At 40.3% G+C, this 13,439-nt stretch overlaps 1 protein-coding gene across 2 annotated transcripts in view; it reads left to right on the top strand.

The window, feature by feature from the left end:
* Positions 1-13,439, top strand: part of lrrk1 (leucine-rich repeat kinase 1) — a 161,264-nt gene that overhangs the window by 34,661 nt on the left and 113,164 nt on the right. The window contains exons 4-5 of one of the 2 annotated variants that reach the window (XM_067598039.1): positions 7,546-7,717; positions 10,876-11,055. In XM_067598039.1, the coding sequence (XP_067454140.1) occupies positions 7,546-7,717; positions 10,876-11,055 (352 nt within the window). The remainder of the gene's footprint in view (positions 1-7,545; positions 7,718-10,875; positions 11,056-13,439) is intronic. The other variant, XM_067598047.1, reaches the window with a different exon arrangement.

Genomic DNA, 13,439 nt, shown 5'->3' with positions numbered 1-13,439 from the left:
AGTTGTCAGACCTTACGCTGGTAGAGTGGGCCCTGGGTTCCTCCTGGTGCAGTACAATGCCCGGCCTCATGTGGCCAGAGTGTGAAGGCAGTTCTTGGATGAGGAAGGCATCGATGCCATTGACTGGCCCTCTCATTCCCCTGACCTAAATCCAATTGAGCACCTATGAGACGTTATGTATTGGCGCATCCAACGCTGCCAAGTACCGCCACAGCCTGTCCCGGAGCTCACTGATGCCCTGATCCAGGTCTGGGAAGAGATCCCCCATGACACCATCCGCCGACTCATCAGGAGCATGCCCAGACATTGTCGGGAGTGCATACAGGCACACGGGGGCCATACACACTACTGAGTCACGTTATGAGAACACTAAAAACATTCACAGATCTAAAAGTGTAGGTTCACATCAGGAAATATTAATGCATGTATCAAATACATGACTCACACACTCTATCTATATGTATGGTATACAAATTATAGTCTACAAAACTGACATGTTAACACTGGGGTTGTTAACATGAACACAAAACTCAGGGTTCGGATCGTATCACGGATTTGAGTCATGGATCAGATCATTATTAGGATAAGCGGAAAAAAAGGGGGGAGACAAATAAAACTTTGTTTTCTATTTATTCTGTAACACACTTACAGCCAGAAACCGCAAGGAACTTTGGCCCATGCTCTGAAATGAAAACAACATTTAAGATGTCCAATGTTTAAATAAAATAAAATATATAAAATATTCAATGCTCAGTTATTGCAGTATGAGGCATGAAACAGTGAATGAAACAGCCTCTGTCCACATCATCAAAACTTCATGATAACAAACATTCACCGCTAACGTCAGTTAGCAGCTAGATAGCTAATTAGCTGCTCAGCTGCAGCGCATTAAACAATAGATAAACATAACTCAAATGTCACATTGGACCCATTAGATGCTGGTTTGATCATTGCTCTTCAAAATCCCGGTTAGCGACACACTGTCTGCCCATGACTTTTACTTACAGCAGTTTGTTTACTTTGTCTTAAATGAGACATTAAATTTTGCAATTAATCCGCAGTTCATATGCCTGCCGAACCAGGGGGGTGATCCGTACGGATCACGGATCAACTAAGTTACGATCCGTTACACCACGAGTTAACACTTGTCATTCAAGTTACTTTAAGCTTATTACTCAATATACAGCTCAGCTTAAAAATGAACTAAAGAAACTGTCAGAGGCAAGCAGCCAGACCTCCTGCACACTAATCATACAACATGAACAAGGTGACTGAACAACCACTCAATTAAAAACAAATGAGTGAGTCCAGACAGCTTACTGTAACTTAAAAAAGCAAACTAATGTTACCCACAACACATATGATTTCTGCTGCATTCTTGTTAAGCAGATAAAAAACACAAAAAAGCCACACTGAGATATTTAACCATCAGAGATGAAATTAGCGACCAAAGAGACAGAGAGAGAGAAGCTGTATCTGACTCACGTTATCTGATGTCTTCTTTCTTTCTTTCATGGAGATGAAGTATTCATGTCATAACATCCATTTGTAGCCGTTGGTCATCTTGTATGTTAGTTAACAGAACTTTATGGCTGCTGCTTAACCAGTCTGATATCATTAGCAACAATGACAAACTCTCCTGGTTGTTTCTCCAGTTTCTTCTCTCTCCAGCCTCCCTGGCAGTGTCCTGCTGCTGCTGCACTGCACACTCCAGATAATTTCTCCCATTAGCTTAACAACAGTCCTTAACAGTCCTTCCATGGATGTATAAAGAGTCCTTCAGGCTGCTACAACAAGCCATTGGCTAATGCAAGGAGCTGCTACTCTGCCTTACAGTGGAGAGAATTGAATTCTGGAAAATATCATTGGACCAACTCAATGTCAGTATTGCATTCTGGTTGTTGATTGGTAAGGGAGGACGTCCTCCCTTGGAGCGTCATTTTACGTGTCATGGCCAATCACAGATTAGTATGAAAAAAAATGAAATACATTAAGTCCAATGTAAGAGATCCTGCCCTGCGGAGGTCAGCAGGCACCCGTCCTCCTCTGTCCCCCACTCCACCTACACCAATTGCACCCCTTCCACCACTTGACACACTGCCCTTTCTCCTCCCGTCCTGCAGGAGTCGCTGTTGAAGCATTTTAAACAGAAATTCAGTAATGGATTTTTTCCAAAGAGAGAAAACATATTTTATAAATAATACTGAGATTTGTAATGGTTTATTTCAACCAAATATTCTTTTTTATATTTTGATTTCCCTTTTGCCTCTCAAAAAATAGAGGAGGATCAACCTCCTCAGCCTCCACTGTTCCACAAATAACTTGTTTATATTTTCTTATACATTAAAATGAGCAATTATTGTTCAATCAATCAATCAATTTTTATTTATATAGCGCCATATCACAACAGAAGTCATCTCAAGGCACTTTTCACATAGAGCAGGTCAAGACCGTACTCTTTAATATACAGAGACCCAACAATTCAACAATTCCCCCATGAGCAAGCACTTGGCGACAGCGGTAAGGAAAAACTCCCCTTTAACGGGTAGAAACCTTAAGCAGACCCCGGCTCTTGGTGGGCGGCCATCTGCTTTGACCGGTTGGGTTGAGAGAGAGAAAGAGAGAGGGAAAGGGGGAGGGGGGACAGGAGAGCAACAATCACAACAAGTATAAGCAGCAATAGACAGGGAAGGATGCCATCAGGACTGTGAAGGACCGCAAAGGTTCGGCCCGGGACTCAGGTTTTCCTGTGAGATGAGAAAGCACAAAAAACTCCGGGGAAGAAGCAAAGTTAGTGACATGCATTGATGTTACATGAATGCATACAGATGGAGAGGAGGAGGAGGAGAGAGGAGCTCAGTGCATCATGGGAAGTCCCCCAGCAGTCTAGGCCTATAGCAGCATAACTAAGGGCTGATCCAAGGTGAGCCTGGTCGGCCCTAACTATAAGCTTTATCAAAAAGGAAAGTTTTAAGCCTACTCTTAAACATAGAGAGGGTGTCTGCGACCCGGACTAAATCCGGTAGATGGTTCCATAGAGGAGGAGCCTGATAGCTGAAGGCTCTGCCTCCCATTCTACTTTTAAAGACTGTAGGGACCACCAGTAAGCCTGCATTCTGGGAGCGCAGTGTTCTAGTGGGATAATACGGTATTATGAGCTCTTCAAGATATGATGGTGCCTGACCATTAAGGGCTTTGTAAGTTAGGAGAAGGATTTTAAATTCTATTTTAGATTTTACAGGAAGCCAATGTAGTGAAGCTAAAATGGGAGAAATGTGGTCTCTTTTTCTAGTTTTAGTCAATACACGTGCAGCTGCATTCTGGACCAGCTGGAGAGTCTTTAGAGACTTGTTAGGGCAGCCTGATAATAAGGAATTGCAATAATCCAGCCTAGAAGTAACAAATGCGTGAACTAGTTTTTCTGCATCTTTTAGGGACAGGATGTGCCTGATTTTTGTGTTACATTTGCTGTAAGGGTCAAAATTGACCACATACATTTTCCCATGAAAAAAGGAGACAAGTCAATCTAATATCCAAAAACACTTCATTTCAAATCAAGTCAACTCAGTTTTTATTTATATAGCACCAAATCACAACAAAAGTCATCTCAGGGCATTTTTCACATAGAGCAGGTGAAGACTGTAGTCTTTAATTTACAGAGACCCAACAATTTCCCCCATGAACAACCCCTTGGCAACAGCGGCAAGGAAAAACTTTAACAGGAAGAAACCTCAAGCAGAACTAGGCTCTAGGTGGGCGGCCATCTGCCTTGACCGATTGACAGAGAAAAGCAGAATAACAACAATAATAACAATAACAACAACAGTAATAATAAAGACATGACTAGTAATAATAATAGCAGCAATAGCCAGAGAAGATCCCAGGGCAGGGCACCAACAGGTCTGTGCCACCATCCCTGCACTATCCCTGCAAGGAAGGCCCACAGTTTGGATCCTGGAGTTTCTTGCAAGATGAGAAAGCACAAAAGATTCCGGGGAAGAAGCCAAGTTAGTAACATGAATTAATGGTACATCAATGCATACATTTTGGTAATCAAACAGCAAGACTTGAGGGTACCTTTGAGCATTCTGGGGCTTAGCTTGAGGAAATACTAACAAAATAAACCTTTCAACAAAGTTACCTGCATTAAGGTAGATTTTAGTGCTGTTCGTGCAAGAGGTTTTGCTTTTCTCACGAAAGCCTAACACCTGCAGGCTTTATTTTATTATTTTGTTTATTTGTTATACATTATTTTGAAGAGGCATTTGTTTGTTTTTATCGAAGAGGCATTTTTTCATTATTATTGAAGAGGCATTTGTTAAAGGGACATCTTTCATTGTGCAGAAACTTGTGAGGTTGTTGGGAGCTGGTTCTCAGGCTTCTCTCTGATCAGCTGTAGTCTCGAGAATCAGTACCACAACAGTCTTAATATTTGTGCCAATATGATATTTGATGTTTTAGCCGCCCTAGCAGCATTGCTCCAGGGATGGTAATGTCAGTCAGTACACCACTGTGGTTTAGACTGAAAACTATAATATGCAACTATTCTGCATTGAAATGTCTAAAAACAACCAGACCTATGTTATATTATTTTTAGTTGTGTACTTACATTATCCCAAATGTTTCCAACAATTTTCAAACATCTACCAAAGAGTATATACGCACAAGCGTTGTGTCAGCGTGGTTGTCTGCTACAATTGACTCTACCAGAGAATATACATTTACAAGATAATACATCTGTGTTGTGGTTGTTTGTCACAATGGTGTCTACCAAAGAATATACCCATACAAGATAATATGTTGGTGTTGTGGTTGTTTGTCAGAAACTGTTATAAATTGACTTTTATCCAGTTTTAAGCCACATTTTTATGATAAACTTTTTAGATCTTGTTCATTTTTAACTATATCTTTTAACCAGATGAAGGATTTTAGTCATCGGACGTCTGGATCTTAAGTTATCAGAGAAACAAACTGGGCAAACGTCAGCAGCAGCTCGGCTAGCAGCCCCTCCTGGAAGTCCAGTGCTGGGCAGAATGCACTCTTGACCCCTGCTCTCTCCCAATGACATCTAGCACCATCATCCATTCAAAATTTTAATTTGTCCAATAATTTGGTTTATGACTAAATACCTGTAAAACTAATAACATTCCCATATGCCCCAGCTGTAGTTTAATCAAAAAACTAAGTGCATGATTACAATAAAATAAATGGTTACAGCCCCTCTGTCAAAACTTTTTTATTTATCAGTCTTGTGTCTGTCTTTGTTTGCCTAACTGTGCACCCACACCCCCACAAGTTTCATAAGCAACAAAAGCAGCTGGCATTCATTCATTTTCAATGAAAGCTGGCGATGAAGGGCTTCAAATGCCTTGGCAGCAGTGAGCAGCGTGATACCAGTGCCATGAGTGACAAGTTGATGTTGAATTTAACTTTATGCAAATTAGCAGCGACACCGCTGAAGCAGCAATCAATTGCAGATCAGGATTTGATTTTCTTCCTACAGCAACCACTGTACTAAAGTTCCTAGCTAACATCTGTTCCATTCCATATTGACAGTGGAAGAGAAACTGATCACTGCAGTCTCCAGTTTCCTGGAGCTGTACGATTCATCATTGTTTTACCATGACATAAGCAAACAAAAAAAGAAATATGGAAGACAGTGTCAGAGATAGTAGAGATGTCTGGTAATTGATTCCTGCTATGCAGTGTAGGGAAGTAATTACACAAGCTAAAAACAAATACCAACCATGTCTCAATTAAGCTAGGTGAATCAGAAAGTACACATATTGCTTTTTATAAAAAATATACCATTTGAAATAAATAAATTAGCTTTTCCCCAATGGCTTAGTCTGAACTATTTCCAGTATCGGGTAACTGCGGTAATTGCGTATCAATTTATTAATCTTAAAAAATATTAAACTATTAATTATAGGTTATTTTTATTACTTACTTATGCTATTGTTGATTTTTCTTTCTGTTGCACCACCGGCCATGGTGCTTCAACGAAATCATGAGTTTTCTCAACCCTTTCATGGAGGAGAGAGCCACCAGCAGCAATATGCCTGCAAGGGCTGAGGGAGCTAACCAGGCAGGTAGCCAGGGCCAGGAAGGAGAGCAAGCAGGAGAAGCTGTTGCAACCACCAGCCAGGTTACCGCAAAACCCTTCAGTGAGGTAGAGGGTGAGGAGATGATTGTTCTCTTAGAGCCTTTTCCCCCAAATCCCAATACCCCAATACCCACACCATCTACCTCCAAGGAGAGGCCCGGGGCCCGGAAGAGGGAAACTGATAGCACATTATGTAAAGCTTTGAAAATCTCTTTGCACCTGCTGGGTTTCTCTTTTATATCTCATCAGTGAGATTGATGATTATGTTCAGTAAGCGCAAATGTTCAGTACCAAAAGTATCAAAATTTTGGACACACTTTCCCATTCAAGCCACTAGGAAGTTGTAACCAGTGAGATGAGAACTGTCACAGGACTATCAACAACAAAAACAGATAATATGAGGCCTAAAATTGACCTGGACCTGGCCCTTAGCCAGGAGGAGGAGATGTTTAACTTCACCATCAAGATTGTCAACAACCCTTCTTATCATCAAAAAAGAGGAAATTAATTTCTCCAAAAAATTGAGGGCAAACCTCATTGATAGATATCAAAAATGTAAATCCAGTGGTTTTCGGAAGCAAACTGGACCTGCTGATGAAGACTGAGATGTAGCTGAAAAAGTTAGTAAGTCTTCAGTTAAGATGTTTTTTGTCACTCGTTTTTGTTGATAAACCTACAGATTTAACAAACTTCCAATAATGTCATCTGTAAACTTTATACACAGCATACATCATAGACATAGTATGACGTCATACTTAACAGTTAGCATCAAGCTGGACACAAAACTTTCACACATAGATTAGAAAAAATGAGTGCATGACAACTTCTGGAATATGCCTCTGGACTTCACTCTAAAAATGGGGAATTGTAATTCTGTATAAAAACATTTGAAGTAATTCAATGCAATATTTGTCATACCAACTGAATTAAAGCTCAGAACGAAAACTGATGCCCAAAAAACTAACACTAAAATACTGTATTATTCTGTATACTGCACTAATAGTTTCACAGCATGTTAGCCACAGTACAAACCCCCTGCTAGCCTGTACTTTATCCTTCTATATATGTTCTGTATTGCACAGTGTCTCAGTTATAAACTGCTCTGAGTGGGTCACTCTATTAGGACACATGGTTAAGAATTCTCAGTATTTTTCTGACACCAATGATTGATCTCAATGTTTATTTTAGTACCTATAAAGATTAATAACAAAGTACACTATTTTAAAGCTATTTAATCTTTTTTATTCTGAAGGCCAGACACTCACTTAAGTGCATAGGAGAAAAACAAATATCCTATCTGGGCTCAACACTGGCTGAGTCAGTATTACATGACCTGGATCCTCATCAGGGGCAAAAAAAGCTTTGATCATGACATTCCTTATCAATTATATATATTGCTACCAGTCACCATAGGGATTTTCTTATCGTGTGTGTTCTAGGTACGTCTCCTGTGTGTGGCCACTCAGCATGGTGATCTGCAGAGTGTGTGTTATCTCCTAAAAGAAGCTCGTATCACTGTGCCCCAGGAGCCATCTAACAGCAACCCAGCCATCCTGGCAGCGCACTATGGCCACACAAGCCTGGTCAAAGAGCTGCTGGATTCTATACCTGGTAGGAGGAAAAGAAACAGCTTCATATATATGCTGTGAGGGACAGGGCTTGCCTTATACTTTTCAATAGCACACAGTGCTGCTTGAAAGTTTGTGAACCCTTTAGAATTTTCTCTACTTCTATATAAATATGACTTAAAACATGAGCAGATTTGTCTTAAAAGGTCCTAAAACTAGATAACAGGGAACCCCATTAAACAAATGAGACAAAAAAATTAGACTTTTCAATTTATTTATTGAGGAAAATTATCCAATCTTATATATTCATGGGAGGCAAAAGCATGTGAACCCTTGCTTTCAGTAACTGGAGTTACCCCCTTTTGCAGCAATAACTTCAACTAAACATTTCCAGCAACTGTTAATCAGCCTGGAGGAATTTTAGCCCATTCCTCCCACAGAACAGTCTCAACTCAGGGATGTTGGTGGGCTTCTTTGCATGAACTGCCTGCTTCAGGTCCTTCCATAGCATTTCTATAGGATTAAGGTCAGGACTTTGACTCAGCCATCCCAAAACATTAACTTTCTTCTACTTTAACCATTCTTTGGTAGAGCAACTTGTGTGTTTAGGGTGGTTGTCTTACTGCATGACCCACTTTCTGTTGAGCTTCAATTCACAGACAGATACCTTAACATTTTCCTGTAGAATTTGCTGGTACATGTCAGAATTCATAGCTCCATCAAGGATTGCAAGCTGTCCTGGTTCAAAGGCAGCAAAGCAGGCTCAAACCATGATACTGCCACCACCATGTTTCACAGATGGGTTAAGGTTCTTTTGCTGGAATGCAGTGTTTGCTCATTGCCAAACATAACACTTGTCATTCAAGCTAAAGAGCTAGATTTTGGTCTCATCCATCCACAGAACATTTTTTCAATCACCTTCTGGCTTATCCATGTGGTCTTGAGCGAACCGTAGACGGCAGCAATGTTCTTTTTGGAGAGAAGTGGCTTTTTTCCTTGCAAGTCTGCCATGCACACCATTGATGTTCAATGTTCTTCTGATGGTGGACTCATGAACATTGACTGTAACCACTGCAAGAGAGGCCTTTAGTTTCATAGATGTCACCTTGTGGTCCCTTGTGGCCTTTGTAACCCATAATTAAAAGCCAGGAGAATTCACCACAGTTAAACCAATTTATTAACACAAACAACAATAACTACTAACAAAAACTGGTGAGGCGGCCAAAGCGAACAAAAAAAGAAGAGGAGACACCCAGACCAACCCACAAAGGGCCATAGGATCTGAGCTCTCCTCTCTAACCTAACCCTACATAAGAACTAAACCTAACAGAAATAAGAACTACCGGACTCACCAAACAAACCAAAAACTAACAGAGGCAAAGCTAAAACATAGCAAACAAACACAAGAACAAAACAGCTGCTGCCAAGGCTGGAAAATGGAGAAGAGAGAGAATGTGAGCCATATTCCTGCCCTCTTTATAGGTCCTCCCTCAATTACTAGATCAGGGCCACCTGAGAGAGAACACAACACATGGTCAATAGAATATCACAGATTATACATATCCCATCCAGGAGGGGGTGGTATGTAACATACGATCTGCCTGAAAGTCGACTGGTGGGGTCCAAACTATTTAGAAATGGGTTTGTAACCCTTTCCAGCCTTGTGAGTATCAGCAACTCTTCTTCTAAGGTCCTCAGAAATCTACTTTTTCGAGCCATGACACACTTCCACAAACCTGTGTTGTGAAGCTCAGACTTTGATAGTGAAGACCCAGATTTCTCTTCTTTAAATAAGGCAGGGCCTCCAAGCCTCACACTTGATTGTTATCCCATTGATTGAAGCACCTGACTCTAATTTCCCTCTCAAATGAATTGGTAATCCTAGAGGTTCACATACTTTTGCCAGGCACAAATATGTAACATTGGTTCATTTTCCTCAATAAATAAATGAACAAGTGTAAGGTTTTTGTCTCATTTGTTTAATTGATGTCTCTTTATCTAGTTTTAGGACTTGCACAGAAATCTGATCATGTTAATGTCATATTTATGTAGAAATAGAGCAAATTCTAAAGGGTTCACAAACTTTCAAGCAGCACTGTATATTTACTAACTTTTTTAATCAAAGGCCAGCTCATGTCCTGTACCTCTGACATGATGAATATGATACTGTTCATTTATGACATGGTATATTTCTGTGACTGCTATCAGAGTTAATGTTTTAAAACTGTACAATAATTTAAAAGGGAATTCAATTTTCTACATAGTCAAGTCAATTTACTGGTCATGCTTAGAACTGTGTTCAGCCAGTGCAAACCGTTTGCACTGGCTGAAACTCAAGCACACAATTCACACAGAAGGAAAGAGACAAGTAAACTACACACATAGAGGGAGAGAGAACAGAGGTGAGGCTGAGTCTCCTGGAGGATCCATATCCTCGATCTGAAATGACACACAGACAGCCAAGGTAGAGAGAAAAGTCAGGTCAAGTCAATTTTATTTGTATAACCCAATATCACAAATCACAAATTTGCCTTAGAGGGCTTTACAATCTGTAGAACAATACAACATCCTTTGTCCTTGGACCCACGATTCAAATAAGGAAAAACTCTAGCCTCTAAACCTGAAAAACTTTTGTGTACAGAATAGGCCAAGAAAGCAAAATAAGAGAAATACCTCATGGACAAGCAGGATGACAAAATTATAGATGGATTGGTAACATATAAGTTCCCAGCCCAGAGAAGCCTCAATGCTGAAAAGAGCTGAGAAAAGCATCTTCTTCATATTCAAGTTAAACTGCTGAACTGGAAAGTAGAATTTAAGCACACCATTTTAACAGAGATCAATAGCATTAATAGCAATAGCATTTAATGAATACAGAGTGAATCTGTGTATATTTGTTATTATAACCAGGTGCTCAAAATATGGTAGTAGATACATATTTAGCTTTGAAAGAATATAAACAGACAACTCCTGTATGATGTTTGACCTTATCTTAAACACTGAAAGAAAACATCATCGAGACAATATTCTCTCTGAATCTGTCTGAGTCTCATTCAGGGTCTCAACTCATGTCAGGTTGTCATGGAAAGTTGATTCATTAATCATTTAAATGGTTTCTCCCTGTTTGGAAATCTGCCAGATTTGTCGATGGACTAAATGAGTTTTCCTCTGACTAGTGTTGGGTCTCTGGCTCCCTCTCAGGTCCATGTCTGAGGAGAGACCTGCTTAACTGGATGCTGGCCACATCTTGCCAGCAGGGTCACCTGGATGTGGTTAGGCTGCTGGTCCAAGGCTACGATGCCGATGCCAAGAACTGTGCCATCCACTGCGATGAGTTTGCCGTCATCACCGGCCTGCCACTGTACGCTGCCGCACGAGCAGGTAGGGACACATGAAACATCATCAGCGTCATCTCTCAGAGTGGCAGATTGTGAATAGAAACTACTTTAAATTTTGTCTCAGCTGCTTCATTGATACAGCATCCCCAAATCAAAAATATAATTTCTACAGTGCCTTCAAAAAGTATTCACCCCTGTTGTTTTGTTTTTGCAAATTCTGATCTCATGCAGACAGTTTGCAAGGTGCGTACACATTAGTATTCAGTTGTTTTGATCTAGCGATGTTAAAGGGGACATATTATACTTTTTCTGGTTTCCTGCTTTATATGTATATGTATATATATATATACACTGTTCTGATGTCGGATGTTAATATGGTCAAAAACCATGCCATGCCAAAACATGAGGTTAACATATGTAGGAATGCTGCCTGCAAGTCAAAAGCCAGGGCTTCAACCTGCTCTTAACCCTTCCATTGCAATGTTTTTTTCCACCCGTTTTTTGTTTTTTTTTGTCAAGTCTTAGTTGACTAAAGGTCTGGACATTTTAGTCTTATCTTAGTCAAAGAACTGGACCATGCGAAAAACTACCTCAGCCAAGCCCAGAGGCATCGAGTGGACTCTCTTCACTCAACTAGAAGATCTTGATTATGCCGATGACCTGACTATCCTCTCCACAAATCATACTCACCTGCAAAAGAAGACGGATAGGACTGACAGATTTGCCACATAGATGGGTTTGAACATTAACATCTCCAAAATCCAAACGATGTGCATAAATTCAACACCACATGCACCAGTCACTGTGGATGGTAACTCTCTTGATTATGTAGAGGAGTTAACATATTCCTCAGTCTCCTCAGTAAGGACAATGCATGCAGCAAAGACATCAGCATAAGGCTTGGGAAAGCTCGCAGTGCATCTGCAAGCCTTCAAACCATCTGGAAGTCAAAGTAGTACAGCCTTACAACCGAGATCCAATCTAATGACAGCAATGTTAAATCAGTTTTGCTGTACAGCTCAGAATGCTGGTGAGTGGTTGAGAGTGACAAGAGAAAGATCAATACATTCCACAATGGATGTCTCTGAAAGATATGTCGCATCTTTTGGCCAGAAATGATCTCCAGTGAGGACCTGTACAAAAGCATCAACTGGCGCAATGTGGTGCTGGAAATTAAACATCAGCAGCTACAATGGCTCGGACACGTCCTCAGAATGGACCAGGACTGCATTCCTAAAGTAGCCTTGAGATGGACACCACTTGGAAAGAGGAAACAAAGGGATAGTTCACATTTTTTGAAGTGGGGTTACATGAGGTAGTTATCCATGGTCAGTGTATTTGGGTGCAACCTGAAGCTGCCCCAGAAAGAAACCACCTTCAGTGGTGCTGTGGGGGTTAAAAACACATACCACAGTCTTTTCTCAAACCTACCAACCACTGACCACAGCACCTGCGTAACATAAGATGGAAAATGAAACCCACCTGATAACAATAATAAAAATAAGATAAAATAAAGTGAAAATACAATATATAGAATGCGTACTTCAGTGGCGGTAGTTTGAGACTTAATAAGGGAAAACTCAAAGTATTTTGCCATATGTACACAATCTATAAATCAGCGCCTAGGTCTCTCATAAGCAACCAGAACCTCCCTTTTCCCAGCAGACACAGACTCACCACCGGTCTTGATTAACCGAAATAAGCCTCTTTCAGCTTACCCCAGAACATCTTCCCACAGGTTTAAACTCACTGTGGGTCTTATAAAATTAAGTGAAAATAGAATAAAGCCCTCTTGATAGTAAAAATAAGATAAAATAGATAGAGTGAAACTCAAATTACATACAGAATAATAATAAAAGAATAAAATATAATAAAAACATAGTTAAAACATAGAATACATAGAATGTATAAAATAAAGTAAAATACAACATTTTAAAAGAAGTACAGTTGTGCATAAGAAGTACAGTAGTTCATAACTGAGCAAAAAGCTAGTTAAAGGCTAAAGTGAAGAGGTAAGTTTTTAGCTTTCTTACAGGCCCTGTTTACACCTGGTATTAACATCCGTCTCGGGTGATCAAGTGGACAGCTCTAAATACAGGTGTAAATGCACCCAAGACGCATTGAGGACGGATTGAGATCCGATCACTCAGACCACCTTCGAAGGTGGTCTGGGCCACATGTGGCCACATTCATTTAGTAGTGTAAACGCAATGCGTCCTGGGCAACATTGAAGGACCACCTACTCAGCTGATGTCCTCTATTTTGCGGCAGACTAGACACAGGACAATCCGTCCAAAGCTGTTCAACTTGTTTGATAACAGGATAAACAAATTATTTTGTTTTTCATGTGAATTAAAAACGTAATCCACCTCCCATTTTTTCCTGTTTTTTCTCGTTCCCCAAACTGGGTTCCCTCTTCAAATTGAC

This window comes from Thunnus thynnus, chromosome 1 (genome assembly GCF_963924715.1).
Source record: "Thunnus thynnus chromosome 1, fThuThy2.1, whole genome shotgun sequence".
NCBI classification, from domain to species: domain Eukaryota; kingdom Metazoa; phylum Chordata; class Actinopteri; order Scombriformes; family Scombridae; genus Thunnus; species Thunnus thynnus.
Note: the sequence above shows the minus strand (reverse complement) of the source record. Positions and strands in the feature narration are given on the sequence as shown.